At 44.6% G+C, this 19,689-nt stretch overlaps 1 protein-coding gene across 1 annotated transcript in view; it reads right to left on the bottom strand.

Annotated features, from left to right (window-relative positions):
* CHSY1 (chondroitin sulfate synthase 1) overlaps positions 1-11,255 on the bottom strand; it is a 68,980-nt gene extending 57,725 nt beyond the window's left edge. Inside the window, exon 1 of the mRNA XM_035890622.1 lies at positions 10,764-11,255. Within this exon, the coding sequence (XP_035746515.1) occupies positions 10,764-11,129 (366 nt within the window). The 5' untranslated portion in view covers positions 11,130-11,255. The remainder of the gene's footprint in view (positions 1-10,763) is intronic.
* Between the last annotated feature and the right edge of the window lie 8,434 nt (positions 11,256-19,689).

Genomic DNA, 19,689 nt, shown 5'->3' with positions numbered 1-19,689 from the left:
TTTAACAATTTACACACAAAGAAATCAAAAGGGGAAAAAAAAAAAAAAAAAAAAAAAAAGATTATGTGAAAAAGTCAAAGAAAAATTGCTCTGTCCAAAACCTGGAAAAGCCACAGCTCGCAAATATTCCCAGGGAAGCAAAAGCCCTGCTGCTTTATAAAGATTAAATCTGCTATTGTCTCTCAGTTGTTGTTTGTGGGGTTTTTTGTAAATAAAGTTCCCCTTGGCCAAAGATGTTAGGAAGTGTCTTCAATAGGAGAAGGATATAAAACCGAGTATGTCAGTTAAGCCATCTCTGATAAAGTTAAACAAACAAGGTAAGGTAAAGGTAAGGTTTCTTGAGAAATCATCTGTGATAAGGTTAAGCAAATTTCTCTTCTGCCAGAACAAAGGTACACATGTAAGGGAAGAATATTTTGGCTGACCTGGACAACGAACGTAAGAGGTGTACGTTCTGGAGTCACTCTAGCCAGACATGACTGTTTTTAGTGAAGCATCTGGTCTGAAAGCTGTATGAAACCATTAAAAAAACTGGGTCAGGCATTTAACCCACTCTGCACGCATTATGCTGAGGGGGATCATAGGAAAAAAGATTTATAAAAACCTCAGACCTAAGATACAGACAGTTCCCCATCAAGTATTTATGCAGAATTACACATAACATTCATTCTCAACACCCACTTAGTGAGAACTTCCTTAGTCCTTATTGAGGACAAAGAACATTGCCCTTATGCAGAGTTGCTGAGGAGTGAACTCTGCTGTCCCTTGGGCAAATGTTTTCTTTCACTGTAAGACAGTAACACATATTAAAAGTATGGTTGCAAAGGATTAAGGCAGCTCAGTTAATGCAAACTAGCACTCTCTCCTGCATTCCTCACTAATACAGTGGTGACATAACCAGCCAAAACATGTAGCTTTAATTCAAATAAGGTTTAAAGAAGTTACTGCCAAGTAATTACACCCATTGAAGGCCTATGAGCAGAGGAACCTTCATTAATGCTCTGCTGCTATTCTCAGAGCACTTTTCTAACCAGTTGCCCCAATCTAAAGTGGCAACCATGAACAAGAGCAGGCAACAAGTTTTCACGAACAAACTTGCACTTGCTGTTGAGAAAGCACACCGGCATGAGGTCTGAGCACGGCCAAGAGGACAGCGGGCAAGGAAGCAGCATCTAAACGCCGGCTGCCTATTCAGAGAGGCTGGAGCAAGCCAAAGGTAGGCGACTTTTCTGATAAAGTGCTTCTCTCTACTGCAGCAGGAACAAGGTGACAGTAGCACTTCTGGAATTGCAAGCAGCTTTCTACTATCCTTTTTCTGCTTTCTAATGAACCGCTGGCTGTGTCCAAACTACGGGTTCCCATTTATTTCATCGTTAATCCTAGCCTCTGTCTAAGAACTTGTGCTTAATCCACAAAGAGTGCCGGATGCTTCTGAAGACTGCTTCCAAGAACAAAAATATAGCACTCAGCTGGAGCTCCCTAAAGCCATTCAGTAGGACGGATTAAACCCAGAGACTTGGATGGAGCTTAGATCCAGTGGACATGACCCTACCTGTGCTCTCTTCATTACACAAGAGCATGTCGTGCCTTTTCCTAAATCTCTTTCTCAGCTAATGACTCTAAAGGACTGGCTCTAGGAGCCTCATCTCACAGCTCTGCAAAAATGTTTAGGGCTCCCATCCTGTACAGACTTGTGTTCTCAGCTATAAACCAGAACAGAGGCTAAATGAAGTGGTTTGCTGTGCCCTACCAATGCTCCCAGGACATCAGATCACCAAGCACAGGAGCTGATCGCTGGAGCAAGTCCCTGCCAGCAGCACGGGTAAAACGGCGCTAGGCAGACTGCCGTGAAGCAGAAATGCTGCTGGGGTGCTTACTTGGAAAAGAGAGCTCACTGTAGTGGCTTTCCTCTTATCAGCAATACTCCACACCAAGGTACAACTCTGCAGTGTGGACAAAGTGTAAATGGACAAACAGACTTTTCCATTGCAAAGAGTCTTAAAAACCACTTTGGGTCCCTAATAGCAATTTAAATTACATGCAGGATTTGACTCTTTTACTGAAGTGACCATTACCACACAAGCTGCAAGTAACTGGCGTGAAGTTCAATTGGTTCTCAAGAATCCCACTGATAAAAAACACTTACTTTTGCTTCATCATTGTAACAGTACTTTAAACTTCCTCAAAACACATCTGAAAGAAACTGACAGTAACTTACTTTCACTGAGGACACAAGCAGAAATTCACTTTTAGGTAAGAAATTAACCAGAAATAACTAGAACTCAACTTTCTGTTCTGCAAAGACCCCCAAATACACTTTCAGCTGAAACTCCAGGATTTAAGAAAACAAAACCAGTTGGTTCCCCAAACCCTTCCAATTATGGTCCTAACCTCTTTGTGACACATAAAGGTCATTTTGGTCTAGGCGTGCAGGAAGATAATCACCCCCCTTCAGGCAATCAGGATTTCTGGCAAGATTTTAAGAGGTCTCCAGCTGATAACCATGAAAGTTCACATCACCAGGAGTCCAGATAAGCTTTTAACGCAGGAAATTAGTGCTAAAATGTTTTAAGCATTTTAAGGATCAATTAAAGATGGTGCAAAAGTAGAACTAAGTTCTCTGCTCCAAATCAGATGGGTTTAGAACACAAAACAGTAGCAGTGATTCAGCCGGGAGGTGTCTACAGGAAATTAGGTTAGACGAATCCCAGACAATTAATCCTCTGTACAGTCAGATTACATACTCACACCCTCCGCAGAGCCATCAGACAACAGTGCAGAGCCTTGAGTTAAACTGCTACCTGCCTGCTGCAAGGACTGGGCATTGCAGGTTGTCATCTCGCATCTTCCCTGTTCATCCACGAACCAACGGTTCTCCCACCACAGCTCAAAGAGCCAAGCTCCTTACTGACGTACGTTAAGTGCACTTGGGTACAATGCATGAGGAGACTCAAGATACACAGCTCTCATTAGTTATTTCAGCTGGAAGCTATAGAAAAAAAAAAAAAATATAGCAGCACATTGAATGTCATCTTTTGCCTTGTCAGCACCGGGAGACCACACAGGCCAGCAAGGACAGTGACTTACTGGACTGAGCTGAGGAGTCACCTGGTGTTAACAGCTCTTTTCAACCTATCTCTCAGCACCAGGCGAGTGACTGCAATCATGGTGAACTGGCAAAATATAATTGTACAGCTCACAAATGCAACCTCAGAGACTGCCCGAGTACACTGTCAGCCCAGAGAGCACAGGGAAATGCTCACAGTGCTGTGGCAAGGCAGCGTTACCCCACTACTGTACTAGCTTCCCCAAAATCATTAAGAAAAGACTTCATAGCAGGTGAGTGCTACACACCGATACAGCTGGCTGTAGACACTGTCTAATGCAACTCTGGATAATTATCTGTGTTCATTCACTCAAAGTTCAAAAGAAAATTATGTTTTATATTATATTGGTTTTATAAAAGTAAAAATAGATATTACAACAAAACCCATCATATCCACCCATTTAAAAGATCCACCTTTTGTTTCTTCTCTGTAATAATTCAATTGTTTTTATTTTAAAAAATCTAATTATTTCTCAAAACACCATACTCCAAGTACAATACAGCTAGCACTGAAAGCATTTGAGCTACCATCCCTTTGGTGACCTCAGCTAGTTTATATTAAGTCCCACATCAGCACTTCATTTCTATTTCCCATCACCAAACAAGTCTGGCTTTTCTCTCCCATGCTTACAGGCTCTGACACCTCCATGCTGCTGGCTCTTTAAGCCGCTCACAGAATTTGGCTCAAATTGAGGGGAGAAAATGAAATATTCTCTCCAAATTTACACAATTAACACCCACCCCACCCCCAAACACCCAGGTCACAGTTACCCTCTACATATAGATCAGCTAAAAACTTCCATACTAAGTGCCCCAGCTGAAGACACTTCATGTCCACTTCAGCTGAGAAAGACTTTTTTTCTTTTTTTTTTTTTGCTGTCTAGTCACATGGGACATTTCACAGAGATTCTGTTTATACAGAGGTAGCCATGAAGTGGTATTCTCCCACCCTCGTCTTTTATACACAGAGATAAGCACTAAATAAAATGGAAAAGGAAACTTGCCAACTCAAAGTTTGGTCAGACATAATTGGCCCATGGGAGATAAATGTCTATACAGGTATTACTGGGGTTTATACTGATTAGGTTTGGAATTTAACCATGTCCTTCCAAGGTCTCCAGTCAGATGGGATTCGCCTGCATGAGGAAGGGCAGCACGCAGCTCTGATCACAGCACATTATTTCCTCCAAGTACCAAGTGTCACAGCTCCAGCAAGCCATAAAGTAGGAATCTACCCTGCAAAAGAGAGATGGCTTTCCCATGAGTTCAGAAGGGAAAAATACATTAGAAAGCTTCTGGTCTTAGACTTACCTCCCTCTGCCTAGCCCCACTGTTGTTCAACAGAACAAACTCAAATTCTCAAGTATCTTCTGCATGCCTTAATTAAGAAACTGGGATGAAGAGCTATTTTACAAGAGTTCTTTGTCCTGTCACGCAATGAAGGATTAGCCTTTCCTGACTCGTCCTCAAGGTAACAACTAATCCTGAAGACTCCCTAAACTCAATAGGCTGCACAGATCCCAATTTCTAACCAAACCACTGCACTTCAAGATGACGATAAAGGGGAATAAGTAGTACTTCTGTTTGCTAGATTCATGGCTGAAGCTTTCTTAGAGTCTGCACACCACCATCAAAGTCCCCACTTCAGCAACCCTCAGCTTAGGCATTAGATCAAGTCATCTAGCTAACTAGGGACAGATTACCCGTAGGCTCACAAAAAGTAGGTCAGTCTCAAACAGTCTCCACAGCCTGGAAATGCACATATGCATAAGCACAAATCACACAGCCTTCCTTTTTTAACTCATGGCCAGCAGAAAGTCAGTGAGATCCAGGCTCAAGTGGCTTGGGTACAACGCTCAGAGCTATATACAAAGTGCTTCTTGATTTCTACAACAAACAAAAAACCTTTACCAACCTGAGTTCAGAAGTCACTAAGAAATGACTTAGTGATGTCAAGTCAGTTTTACCTCTTTGAATTACTTGGTTCTCAAATATTTAATTATTTTCCGAAGTGAAAGAGCTAGGTCAGGACTTCGGTGCAGATCTGAGATCTCTGTCTCCTATTCCAAACCCTCCTAACCCACACCTTGGTTTCACAAACCCAAACTGCAGTCTTTGCCCTCTCCTTTGACCTCTCTGCCCTCCTCCTCAGCAAACACTGCTACTAAAATTAGACCACAGTGGTCATACCACACTGCCTCCCCCAACTGTCGTCACAGACTCCCTGTCACATCCATCATGTATTTTAGTCTCGCACTGAGCTCCATGCATCACCTTCTCTGCCCTGGTCTTCTCCAGTCTCACCTCTGTGTCCTCTGACAAAATACCACTCCTCGTTACCTTCACAAAGCTCAATCCCCATCCATCCCCAGAACAGATGGCCACCCACTTTCAAATTACTCTGAAGCCAGCCAGACATCTCTGAAGTGTTTCAAAGATAATATTTACTGCTTAAGAAAAGCTGAGTTATAAACATTCACCATAAAATGTTGGGCATGCTTGTATCCTTCCTCTCGCACACACACACACACACACGATTTGTATCATAGGTTTCTTGAATGAAGAGATGCAATGGGCTACACACACACAAAGAGACACAAGTAACTCTTGCTGTCAGGGTTTGCCAAGTTTCTATGCTCTGACATAAAAAAGCCTATGAGCTTTGAAGCTGGGACAATACATATATATTAGAGCGTCTGATTTCAGAAGTGCTGCTGGACGCTCCCACCGAAAACGCAAGTCGAGGCAAGTTTGCTGCCTAGAGTCCAAGGCAAGGGTTCACAGAGCAAGAGCGACCAAACATCGCAGTCCAACCCTGCTGCCCCACACAGCTGCAGTGAACCAAGGGGATTCGGAGCACCCTGCCCAAGCCCCTCCTCACAGACCCTGTCCTGCCCTGCTCTGAGACGTACAGCACTTGCTGCTGAAGTCACCACGTGCTGCGTGTCATGCACGACCAGCTAGAAACATGCTGAATCTCCTTTGTTGTTAATGAAGGAAGGTTCTTCCTCAGAGGACAAAGCAAGGGAACTGAAGGTTAGTGGTTAACAGTTGCATCTGTCCCCTGTATTTCAGTTCTGATCAATCGCTGCAGGACTTTTATCTTTTTTTGACTTCTGGCTATGTTACAGAAAACCATAAGCTTCAGTTTTGCCCATGGGAGAGTCCATTTCAGAAACGGTATGTTCTGGCACTATCAATGCACTTGGCAGATATAATGTGCACTTTAAGGGCTTTCCTAACTTCAGTGAATTTCAGAGTAGTAATTACCTTCAATTACTACCGATGAAAGACCACACAACACATTCATTCAAATCCCCCTTCTCACAGAAGCCTCCCCGCTATCCCTAGTCACCACTACCCTACTTTTTCCCCTTGCCAATGCCCAAAAGGTTGGACCTACTCTTCCCTGATGCCCACATTTCCTGATGTGATCACTCCCTTTGTCACAGCTTCTTTTCCACGTATATTATAAAAAATCCTGTCTCACTTCAGGACATTTAAGAGTACTTGTTGCTGGTCTCCACACAGACACACTTGCTTACCTAATTTCTCTCACTACCTCAATCAGAACAGAAGGAAAAACAGACGAAACATCTGAGCATTTGCACCAGCAGTTAGAGGTAGCCTGAGCTGCTCTGTTGGATCCAGATGTTTCTATTGCGCTGTAGGACATAAAGCAGTTAGTATCACCTGAAAGCAACGTGTGTCAGAAGGGTTTTATTACCGAAGAAGTTAATGGGGTATGTTATCAGCACTGCCTTGATTTCTAGTAGCTACAAAGGGCTTGTATTAAAGTTACGAGCACTCTTAAGATGAGGATGTCAAACACAAATTAGAACAATACTCAGCAGCAGCTACGAAACAAGGCTGAAACAACACTAAGCTACAGAGAGATGGCTTCGTAATTAAGATGCATTTAAAGGAAACATTAGACTCAAAATGAAAACAGAGACCAACACACTACGTTGGGATCATTTAAATCACAAATAAGATAGTTCGTCATCAAAGCTGAAACCTGTTCTTGGACTGAATAGCCAAGACCACCCATGGCACCACAGGACAGCGCATGAGAAAACAAAACTAGCATGTCTCTGTGATCCACACAAGACGAACCAGAAGAAGTACTGGTGGGAGAAAACAGGAGAAGGAAGGAGACAAACACGTAAACTTTTTTGGGAAAAAACACACAGCAGTGTGCCAGAAGTCCAAAATACCAACATTCCCTAGAAATGCAGAATCACTTCCTAGCAAGTTCAGCACAAGCCTTTTGCCCTCTTCAAGAGGAAGGACTGCGCTCTGTATCGCTTTATAAATTGTCAGGCTCCCATCTGTAAGCTTCAGAGATTTCACAGCTCCATTCTTTTCATGATTTTTTTTTCTTCCAGTTTGCTAAATGAAATCCATAGCTTTCAGTGTTCCACCCTATAGAGGGCTGAATTTTACAGGTATTTGCCAAATAGCAGTAGCAGTCTCTGTTTTGTTTTTACAATGATGATAACCCTTGCCATGAAGAACTTGCATTTTAAGTCTGTCTCATCTGTGACTCACTCAACCTGTCTCAAGTAAGGCAACAGCCACAAGCCTGGTCACAGGAGCCTAAAATCCCTGAAGGGCTGCAAACCACTTCTGAAACAGCAGCTCGGGTGCATCAGACGAAGCTCACCAGAGCCCTAGGAGCCTCAGCGCTCCTCAAGCTAGCACATACTGTTGCTGCCTCTTTTCTGGGACGAGATAAAACAGGAAGTCCAAAGAATCGTGGTGTCAACTCTTTTACTGTATTTGCTGAAAAGCTCCTGACGGCAGGAAGAGCATGAACAAATCTTTACAAGTCTTGAAACGGGCAATAACCGGTGCCACTAATGAAGTGGTCTAAGAGGCACCGCAGAGAGCAGCGTAAGTGACAGAAACACAGGAAGGGGGGGAAAAAAGGGTTTTGAGACAGACTGCTGCGAGCAGAAAATAAAACACAGAGCCAGGCCTGGAGACGCATTTGTGCACAACACCAGAGCCAGAGCCAGGGAAGATCAGCAGCACAGTAAAGACATTGTGGGATCCTAAAATCAAAGAAAGGGGGCAGTGACAGTCATGGAGATGAGTAAAACGACTCTGGGCATAGAGCCCGCTGCAAGAACAGTACAGGGGAAAAAAACCACCCAAACTGAGGTCCAGCAGGGCTCTCCATGTCCGAGGCACTAAGAATGAAAATGAATGAGCTGGGGGTGACTGCAAAGACCCATCCTTGTTCATGCTGCCACTTGAGACTCTCCAGAATAGAAAGTGCAGGAAGCAAAGGAGAAGTTTGAGGTCTGGGTTTTCCAAGGCCAACGCCGTTTTGTTTGCTGAGCCTCGTGCTGTCGCTGCTTCCCTTTCGACGGGAATTGTGAAGAATGTGGTGGCTGTGCCCCAGCAGAGCAGGCAAAGATAAACTTTTTGCTCTGTCAGAAGCTCACTGAAATACGATGCTTTGCAGTTTGCTTACAGTGGCCTGTTAGTTGATGACCATGAATGTGCAAGACATGGAAAATGTCGCTTTTACACCAAGCTTTCCTAACACTGCTGTTACGACAGCTGCGTTATTTCACACAGCTATTGCTTTATCTTAAATAAAATACCAGGCACATTTAATCTAGTTGTCTGGGTAATGAGAAGACCAGATCAAAAAAAGGAAGAGATGACAGGTCTTTAAATTGAAAAGCCTCAACTAAATGAGAGTGGACCTACTCCTTGCAGAAGCAGTGTGCTTTCATAACTGAAAGTCTTCCTTCTCCCCAAAACAGCTGAGCCTTAACATCTCACACTCATGGCTTATTTCTGAACATCTTACAGTTTATACAATTCACACAAACCAATTTTAAGTAATTCATGGCACTTGGGAGAATCCAGCACTATGGATAATTTAACCGAAGCTGATCAAACAAAACTGATTTTGAGAAAAGCCCAATCTAATTCTGTCAGACAGCATTCCTATTGCAGCTGTGAGCTACCGTTAGCTATTTCAAGCCAAAATTTGATCACACTGAATTCAGGAGGCCTTTGCCAGTTTCAGTAGGACCAAAACACTGACCTTCAGTAAGTTATCGAATGCCACACGGTACAGGCATTCACACCAGAAGTTATTTCAACTCAGAATGTCTAGAGTAAAAATTCTATGCTGCTAAAAACTGTGGAAAAAGTTACCGACTCCGTATGAATGGCTAACCACGATGCTGGCAATACATAAACCAGTTCCAGGTCTGTAAGCAGGGAATGTGGAGAGCTACTGTTAGTCCAGAAAGTCTTTATGCACAAAAGATATGAATTACTGCTGCTGTAAAACTCCATCACTGTCACTGAACTGTGACTTGGTCCAGAAAGTCTTTATGCACAAAAGATATGAATGAATTACTGCTGCTGTAAAACTCCATCCCTGTCACTGAACTGTGAGTTTAAATGAAGCAACAGCTTTTGGGGGCAGAAAGTTTAAGTGTCAAAAAGTTTAAGACAAGTCTTTGCCAGTGAAAGAGTGGGTCAGCAGCAGTATCTGTCGTCATCTGTGACCACAGATCCCCTGTCACGTGGGCAGAAGAATCCCCCTCTTTACCACATCTCATAAAAGGACAAAGCCATAGTTGCGTTCAAGTCATAAATGTTTCTGTAAAAAGACAAACTGTTCACCCTCTCTTCTGCTCTCAACCTCTCCCTTATTTCTAAGGCAGATCCACCAGGATTTTCCCTGGTACTAGAGAAGAAACTTCAGCTCAAGCCCTGCACATGCTTTCAATCAGACAGCCTGTAAACACCCACGACTCACTTCAAAGAGCCCAGCACACCCAGGCAGGAGAAGCCCCCCTCGCCCCTAGGAGGAGCTGCCAGCACCCAGCAGGAACAGCAGCACGAAACCGTCACAGGCAGGCTAGGGACTCTCTCTTTTTTCCCCCCCCCAAGGTGCCCAATTTGCAGCCACATCTGTGTGGGCAGACCCTGAGTTTCGGTGTAAGAGCAGTTGCTTGTCTCTGCTGACGTCAAGGACCTGCTCAGTGGGTGTCTGCAGGATGGGGCTGCCAGCAAGTCCCCTGAGCACAGCAGGTTTGGGCTGGGGGCAGGCTGGAAGGCAGCTCAGCCCACAGGATGACAGTGCCAGCCACCATGAGACATCTCTGCCATGGCTTTAGTTTGGGAAAAAACTGTCACTGTCAGGGAAAACATCTGTCAGCCTTGCATATTTCAACTGCAGCGAGAAACACAGTAATTGTATTATCTATTTTTCACACTGACACCATGACATACCCACCTAAAGAAGATAAAAGAGGCTTGGACAGTCAAGACTGAAGGGACCCATGGCCATTTTGATTTAAGCTTATTCTCTGTCTAAATAAAAATAAGTGTTACGAATGATGAATGTTCTTCCCCTCACCCCCATGGGCCTAATGTCAGGCTCCATTTCCCTCCTTACTGTTGCACTTCCGTATTTGCATAGGTCTCTCCCAGGGTGACACTCGTAGGAAACAAATTGTGTAGCAACTGTACAGTTGGATGGTCAAGTAGCAAAGAGAGGCGAGCTCTGGAGGAACTGCTGCATGGCCATACAAGAGCAATCCCCTGCTGCCAGCCTCTGCCACCCTCTCCTCTACCTCCCCCAAAACACACACCTCATTCTCTGCGCCCTCGTCCTTACCTCATAGGACCATACACACTGCACTCCTGCAAACCTCCGTACGCATCTTCCCACTTCCACGTCCTCATGGGTAGTGTACATCTCTCGCAGGCACTCGCCAATGTGGGGCACCATTCTCCGCAGGACTTCCCGGCTCATGATCACTCCTGGTCCCCCCATGCAGAAGTTCTCGCCTGGTTCCAGAGCCAGCTTCCCCATCTCCTCTGTGGTGCCGAGGCCAGTCTGCCCAAGAAAGAGGGGCTCACTGCTGTTCAAACTCCTGAGGAAGTTCTCCAGTTTGTCCCCTTTGATGTAAACGTCATCATCAGCTCTCATAAACCATTCGTATTTGTCCAAGTAGTGGTCATGCATGTATTTCAGCATCATGAAAGATTTCTTCTGGGGTGGGTAAGAGTCATCTACACCTGGAAGCGGCACGACGGGGATGGGAATAGAGGTGTCTGAACCCTCGCTGGAGAAGAATTCAACTTTGCCAGGAATGGTTTTGGACCAGGTTCTAGATTGAAAGAGACAATAAGGACTAATTAAGTATGCAAACCAAGGCAGGCCGAGAGTGCTACCAGAGAACACTCAAAGGAACTACACTTCATCTGCTTCACAAATTTTCTTTTTAAATGCCTTGAACGGTTATTTTTTTTCCATGCAAACGAGGACATTCACATGGCACACAAAGCAACTGGTATAACACACAAAAAATTCTGATATGACAATCTGAATATCATTTTTGCAGCTGTATCTGATAGAAAAAGAGTTCAATAGTAGTAGTTCAGTAGCGGCAGGCAGGCTTTCTTACGCACACTTAGTACTGGTCTAATAGCTATTGGTCACAAGATACAGAGCGAAGCCAAAGGGAGCCAAGATGGGCAAGTTATTCAGCATCACATCCACCTCCCAATCTCCCATATCCACCCCCAAAAGCTCAAATGTGCGTTCAGAAGTACTGACTTCCAAGGAGCAAATGGATGCAAATTTCACAGGAACTTGTGAGGAATCAGTATCCTGTGGGAAACCAACCGAACAGCAACTTCTTCAGACACTATATAGAGAAGTACGTAGGGCTTTCACAAAAGTAAAATGTTCCTGCCTGTTTGCAACAGCCAGAGAAGCATAGAGCACGGTAGCAACACTAACCTCAGATAAAAACCTAACTAAACCAGCAAAGGACTAGTAGAAAAGTAGTCCTAAGAGATGCACGCAAAACGTGTAATCCCAAGAGATGACCTGGTGCTACCAACACCCGCAGCTCCAGCAGCTTCCCATGCACTTCAGACCAATTTCAGTAGAGAGGAATATCACAAAACAGCCTTTTCTGTGCAAAGCAGCACAGCGACAACATCTGCTCAACACCTTCCATGCTCCTCTCTGCCAAATCCAACCCATCTGTGTGGGCAAACTGGGTCACTTAAATATATTGCAGGAAGAGATGTAGGATGATTCCTCAAGGCAGACTGCAGAACACTTAACATCCTCCAGGGAGGATTTCCAATCATATAACTGTTACAGCCTTGCCCTAAAAAATATGAATTTTAAGCTTTCAGTACCATTTTCTCAAATTCTACCTGGGGAAAAGCACAGTTCACGTATCCTTCACAGAAACTCACAGAAAACTATTTTCATTGGTAAACCAACAGGTTTTGCCCCTTTCTGTACAGGGGGAGAATATTTTCTAATTATATTTGGCAACCATGTTCACAATATAACCTATATTCAAAGCTGAATGTGAAAACACTCTCAGAGTAAAGGACAGAGTATTCCTTCAACACATCACTGTCACTTCTATCAGATGCCTCTCAATGTAGGTTTCTGGCCAAAAGCAGAGCAGATTTGGGGCAATACAGAGGATCTGAACTTTGCAATCTCCAGAATTAGCTACCATACAAAGTCCAAAATGTAAAAATATTTCAGAAGCATTATTCCTTAAGTTCCACTGGGAAATGCAAAGGTATTTAATTAGTACTAACTGAACATCAACTTCGACACTTTAATGGTCACACACTAATTCAGGTTTGTGAAATGAGTAACACCCAATTACTTTAAAAGCTTTGCCTTCTGGATTTCTTACTGCCACGGGTGATGTTTCATAGGAAAAGTTTAGATCCCAGCTTCTCAGAAGAGCACAGGGTAAAGCCAATGGAAACATTCCCACTGACTTCACAACAGAGGTGATAAGGCCTTTAATCATCAGCGATGCAATTAATGTATGGTACTACTGGTTATAAAGTCACACCCTGTTAAAAGCATTGAAAACTGCACGTTTTAAAATAAGACATGCTCGTATCTTGAACTTTCACTAACTGTTAAGGAAGTTCCGCTGTTTTTTTTTCTGACAGCCACGCTCCATGGACAAATCATCTGGTTTTGAATGAAAAAACTACATGGCAAACTGCTCTTCCCATATCTACTCCCAATCTAAGTTTAAAAGACTCCATTAAAGGCACTCGATGCATTCAAATTTTACATCTCATAGAAAGAAAAGGCAGAAGAAGCTACTGAGAAATGCAGCTCATCTCATCCACTGTGACCAGCTCCCAGTGCAGCTTTGGGTGGACCCAGGACTCTTTCCAGACAACCGCCAGGTGAAGGTATAAGCTAAAGTCTTATGGAAATTTCTGCTTATTGACTTTTCTTATTCAAAAGCAAACAACGAATTTTCAGACTCACTTTTGATATCCTGAAAGATTGGCCTTCGTAATGATCGTGAACTATTGACAACATAAGATGTCTTCTAGCACTCCAAGCTGTAGCTCCTTCCTAGACTCTTCAGGAGCAGTCTTCAATGCCTTTTTTTTTTTTTAATTATTATTATTTTATTTTTTTACGCCACTATACTTATTGGCTCCCAGTTTAAATTTACTCCCTGCTCTCTGACCAGGTTCCCTCACCTCAGGACACCCTTAAGTATTGTCAAGATAAAGTTCCCATTCAATGAAGGTGGAATAAAATGCATGTACGTCCACAAACCCTGGCAGGTCTGATTTCCAGCCCTCATATGGCACTAAACCCCACAGCTCAAATCCAGTCTGGCTCCATCTTTTCTTGGATGTCAGCCATACCTAAGTTTCAAACCAAAACAGAAGTGAACCAGAGAAATATCCCTGCATACGTGGGACATGCAACGTTACTTCAGCCTTGGGATCTCACGCCAGCCGTGCCTCAGCACAGCTTGACTAAGCCTTTGTTCATTTCCTGCAACAACGCAACTTCTAGGATGAGACAACTCGCCGTGTTATTTGCGACTGTGGCTTTCAGCGCTTGTTTGAACTCAGACAGATGAAATATGCTCCCACATCGAAAAATTGCCTGAGCGTCTGTGTCAACGCAAGCACTGCTCGGCAGAGGCTGAAACAATGGGAGTCACCATGTGCTGCTCCTTATGGCTAAGGCACAGCTCGCTGCTCCACACGGCCCCTTTCTGGAGGGAGAATACAGAACAGTTCGCTCAGGAAACGTGTTGTTGCACCCAGCCAAAAAAGCCAAACCACAGATTATAAAATGAACTGTGAGTACATTTTTCTGACCCCGGCTATCAGCAGAACCAAAGACTGGTAACTGCAGGGATGAATTCTGATCAAAGAGGCTTTTACCTTTCTTCTCTGACATTGTAAAGAATCAGACCTGGCTCAACCACAAGTGATTCTGCAGATTAGTGTGTTAACAGCTACGTTTCTTGCCCGTCCTCCCACCTCCAGTCCGGTTTACTGTGTCTGCTCTCAGGTTATGGGCAGCAATCCGACGCCTTCAGCTCCTTAGGCACGGAGCTCTTGTCTCAACACCTTCCTACTCCTGCAGCCCCACCAGCACCCACTCCCACCGGCTGACATTGCTTTCCTAGTCAAGGCTTCTCTAACATAAGACTTGCAGACTGTATCTGCAAATGAATTTTATGTTTGATAATAAAAAAAAAAAAACAACAGAGGAAAATATTTTTAGCAAAACCTGACACCTTCCTTCCCCCCATGAGGGCTCCCTGTCACCCTCAGCTGTTTAAAGGAAATGCGGTCACAACATTTCTGCCACCAGACTCCTGTATCTACGCCTGCAGAGACCACCTCCCCTGAGGTGATTGCTGGTGGCCTCAGCCAACGTAAGGCCATCTCGACTCCGTCCAGAGAGAAATATCAGGTTCTGAATACAACTGATACATGTACTCAGCCGGTCATTTAAAAACCCAGCAACTGAACTGCTCTGACAGATCCCAACCTTACCTCTTCCGTGTAATCTGAATCTGCTTGGTTAAACAGGAGGATGCGCGTGAATCAAGACAGAAAGGCTCTCTATTACCTTCCCCAGGAGCAGCGCTGAAAACGTGCACAACAGTATGCGACCTGGTTTCTCTCAGTGCACAAGGCACATAAATCCAACAAACTAGAAGCTAGCATTAACAAGGGAATCAAAGTGTAATTTAAACAAACACACACACAGAAAAATTAGGCAATGCTTCCTCGGAGGAAACCTTGTAGCAGAGGACACTAGGACTGCTCCAGTATTGGTGGCTACCGAGTCAATTTTACTATCCCTTAACTGGTTATGCACATTGGATATCCTAGGTGTACCCTAATCCGAGCAAGTCACAAGCAAACTGGGTGCAAATATTATCACAGCTGGTACAGGTATTCATGCAACACAGAAAACTGTGCGCACAAAGACAGTGCTAAAAACCGCCAGTATCTGCTAAAAAGTGACAATTAGCATAGTTACCAAACGTCGTCATAAGTAATTTCTTCATTTAAAACAAAGTTTAAAAAGCATAGCTTGGAGCAGGAAGAGCCACAGATCTGGAATCTTTTATCTTCGGTTTCCAGTATTTATTATTTATTTGTATTACCTTGCTTTGTTACCAGCTCTGCCAACTCAGCAGAAGCATAGTCAGCGGCATTAGACAGACAGTGCTCCCTTTGTAGAGACCCCAACTGGAGAAGATTACAAAAAATTCATTTGGTTTTTGTCTGCAGCTTGAGAACCTCCCTTAGAGGAGATCAGAGAAACCATTTAAAAGTTTTCAGAAATAGTCATCCTGTATAATGATGAAGAAAATCATATTTTGTGAAGAACTCAGCAGGATAACGTACCTAAAAGACTGGTTTCTTGAATACAACACGAAATTTAGCTGAACCATGAACTAGGCCTAGTTTTGTGTAAGCCTCCTTCAAGGTCCCATCTTTGCAGCAACACTTGCTCCGGGGGAAGCAACGAACCACAGCTTAGCCAGGAGAACTGAGCATGGAAACCAGCACGCTGCTCCTGCATGTGGTACTACAGATGACCATCACGAGAGGTCAGAAAAAGCAGCTGTTTTTTTAAATGTCCAGATAGGTTTTAAAGAGCTTGTCAGTTAAGATCTGCAATACAGAATTCAGACTTCGAAGACAAGTTCCTTTCGAACTTTTGCAGGGCAGCTTGGTATCTAGCTTTAACGGAGAACCCAAGCAGCTTCCACAGCTCCTTAGAGCCCTTTGAATTAAACTCCTCCAATTTAAAGTGATGACAATTTTCTGTCCATGGATATCCATCCACCTTCCTCATGGAAACAGGGACAAAAACGGATCCATCATCCGTAGGCACACCAATACTCAGTGGGTCAGACTAAGATCAAAGCTCAAGTGTCCCAGAAGTTTGGGCCATATGGTCATTTTCGGGTATGTAGGTGACTTGGTTTCTCCTTATCCCCCACGCATCATTGCCAGTTGCTCTCACTGTATTTGTTTCATATCATTCCTGAAACATTCCTTCAAACTGCTCGGAAAGCCCAAATATGTCATACTTCTACTAAAGGACACCAAGTTCTTAATATTGCAATACTGTGGTACGGTCAATACGTTAAGCAAAACATGTATCGCGCTGTCACAATGTTCAAAGTCGCTCCACAGGACCTCCCCCCAAGAGGCAAGAGTGCACACTCCACAATCCATCATAATTACCTCACTAGCAACCAGAAAGGACCAAAACCAGATACCACCCAACAGCCTCGACCTAGGCTCTGAATTTAAAAGAAGCACAAAAATGTGTTTTGTTTTACACTTCTGCAGCAGCTACTTTGGGCTTAGACAGATGATACAAACTCTTTTAGACCCCAAATCCTTCTGCCTGCCTTTCACTTAAGCTTTTCCAAGCACTCAGGTATTTAGATTCCAGTACAGTCTGTTTCCTATAAGCCACCACGAACAGTGTTGCAGCATGTTTGAAATTGAGCCTCCCAAAAGGGCACCCTTCTGCCGCAGGATGGCTTAGCACAAGCCCCAGCATCACTTGTGGTCCTGGTGCGTGTGGCCTCATGACACTTCAAGGTGCTGTGGGGACTGTCCTGAACTGAGAACGGCTGCAGCTCTGTTCCTTCAGGGATGCTGCCAAAGGCCAACCTCTGACATCTTGCCATTAACTGCATTCACACTAGACTCCTGCCACGTTTCCCAGGAAATCTAGTTGCTACGCAAAAGAGAAAAAAAAAAAAAAAGGTTAACTGCCTGATATTTCTGTTCCTGAGACAGCAGACTTAAATCTTCTGGGAGGCTGCTTATTCCCATCCTCTCCTTCCTGCTGCTCTTTTAGGACAACTCCCCTCGACTGCAAAACCATTAGCGCATATTGTTGCACTTTCCCTGAACCCCAGCTATACCTTAACTCCTTCCTGCACAGCTCTTTTCCTGACTATTTCTTACCCTTTGATGTGACACCGCAGTTTCAGCTGCTGCACTCCACCGGCCTCCTGGAAGGGAAGCTCTGCTAACCTGGCTGTCAGATGCAATAACTGCTGAAGCTACAAATCTGCCCTCCAAAAACCTGTAGATCTAAAGCTTATTCTCTGCCTCACAGACTACAAAAGCACGACTGTTTCAAAGAGCCAGCGTCTCCTGAAAATCCAACGGGCCCGTTTTGCCTTGCAGTGGTCATTTTGCTCGTGATTGATGTTCAGGAAGTGGATTGCTTCCCCTCTTGTTAGACCCTATCTGGATTCACAGCAGCAAGGATCAGCAAATGCTTTCCGCTCCGGTCCCTTTTAGCTGTGTCTGTAAATGGCCTTTGAGCCACAGCAATTTGGAGGTATTCAGCCTCTGAATCCCTAATGCCTTTCAGGGCTCTGGCTAGCACGGTATCAAGGCTCAGCACACGCTGCCACCCCGGGAATGCCTTGCTAGCAGCTTCCCATTTCACTCCCTGTGCCAGCGATTCAGCTCACCAGGATGCTTTGTCAATGTAGTAATCCCAGCAATTGTCTGCTTGAGTACTTCATGGCAATCAAAAGCCATTTAAGATTTCAGGTTTGTCTTCCTCTTCCCCCCTCCCCACCTTCCCCCAAAGATGTCTTCCTGTCACCAGGACATTAGCTCTTTTATTTTACCAAGGGAGGTGAGAAAAATGCATTTAGCCCTACCGCAACGTTAAGAGGTCTCTTTATCCGTTCCTTTCAAGAGCAGACATCATCTCTAGAGGTTAAACCAAAATAGCAATGCAGTAAAAAGCGATATTCAGATGGCCTTCCGAGGGCTGAAGGAGCCCAGTTCCATTAGCTGGCTTTGTTAAGTTGCATCTTTGGCCATTTTTTTTTTTGTGTGTGTGAGCAGATGTTGCGGATCTGGTTCTGTAAAACCAGCTCTCCCACAGCACAGGACTGCTCAGCAAGCACAGGCAAAGCCAGGGACAAGAATCCTTCCCATACCAGCAAAGTGAAATGCTCTACCATTAGCACCCACCTCTGGACAACACTCTTATAAATTTCCCTTTCTTGAATTCTTGACGCAAAATCTGATGGATGCTAGACTAACTGTTCTGCCATAAAACCTGTTACATGATGTCCCAACACACTCCAGCCTTTCTGTATGTAAATGTAAATTGCACGGCTCATGAGATTTGCAATCCAAAATGCTCCATCCCACACACTGAAGAATACATAACCCTGAAGAAACAGATTCTTTCACCCATTTCAAAGCGTCAATCACGCACTCTCTCTAACTTAATTACAGGTCTACTGTTGAAAGAAGGAATTAAGCTTCCATTAAAACCGTCCCTGGTGGACAATATGCTTCAGATTGCCCAAATTGAGCAATTTTACTGCATTTCATGCTGATATAAAGAGAGCTACCCTCTCCCGAAACCAGAGCTGGGCAGAGGGAGGAGGAGGAGATGGCCCATCATACACCGTTTTGCCATCCTGTTCTTCCTGGCCAAGAGGGCCAAGTACTTTTCAACCTGGGCAGGCAGGAGATGTGAAGAAGGGTTTGTTCTAGTACAAGACTAAAGGGGACGTTTTATTAGAGACAGATCCACCCCAGAGCTCCTGGCTGCTCCTCTGACGGCACTGGCTGTGCAGCGCTCAATCGGAGCCGGGGTATACCCGAGCTGACATTTTAGCTCTTAACTCTTTCAGATTTCCCAAGCAGGCTTCCTGCGCAGCCTCCCAGCACTGCCTGCTGGCGCGAACACTGGAGCAAGAAGCGCGTTTCAGCAGAGCAGAGAGTTTCTCCAAAGCCACAGACACGTCTCTCACAGAAGAGATGATTATTCTGATGCTGCCAAGGCTTTGGACAGAAGTCTCCTTAGCACGCGGCGCTCGCAGCGATACTCAGCTACGGCTGGAGACCACGTCGCAGGCTACTGTGAGCGGAACACGGTGCAAAGCATAAAGATTGTCCCTGCTCCAAAAAATAGGTGTACTCAGGTAATAAAGACACAGCTCAGAGACCCCGGCTCCTGCACTAGCTTCACCAGCCCGAAGCTAGGAGCCTTTCACCGAAGCCGACTTTCCCCATTCAAGCTGTTTCGCTACCTGGTCCAGCCTTAGCGACCGCTGCGGCGAGCGGAGCCTGATTTTACTCTTTGTTTCCAGATGCATTTTCTGGGTCTCGTTCCTAAGCGCGTGCTCTCGGCTTGGCGCAATGGTCTTCTTTATCCTACCCAGGGGGCAACGGTGGTCTCCGAACTTTATTATTAG

The sequence above is a fragment of the Egretta garzetta genome, unplaced genomic scaffold (genome assembly GCF_000687185.1).
Source record: "Egretta garzetta isolate BGI_Z169 unplaced genomic scaffold, ASM68718v1 scaffold322, whole genome shotgun sequence".
Classification (NCBI taxonomy): domain Eukaryota; kingdom Metazoa; phylum Chordata; class Aves; order Pelecaniformes; family Ardeidae; genus Egretta; species Egretta garzetta.
The sequence above is the reverse complement of the archived record's forward strand: the minus strand, read 5'-3'. Positions and strand labels throughout refer to the sequence as shown.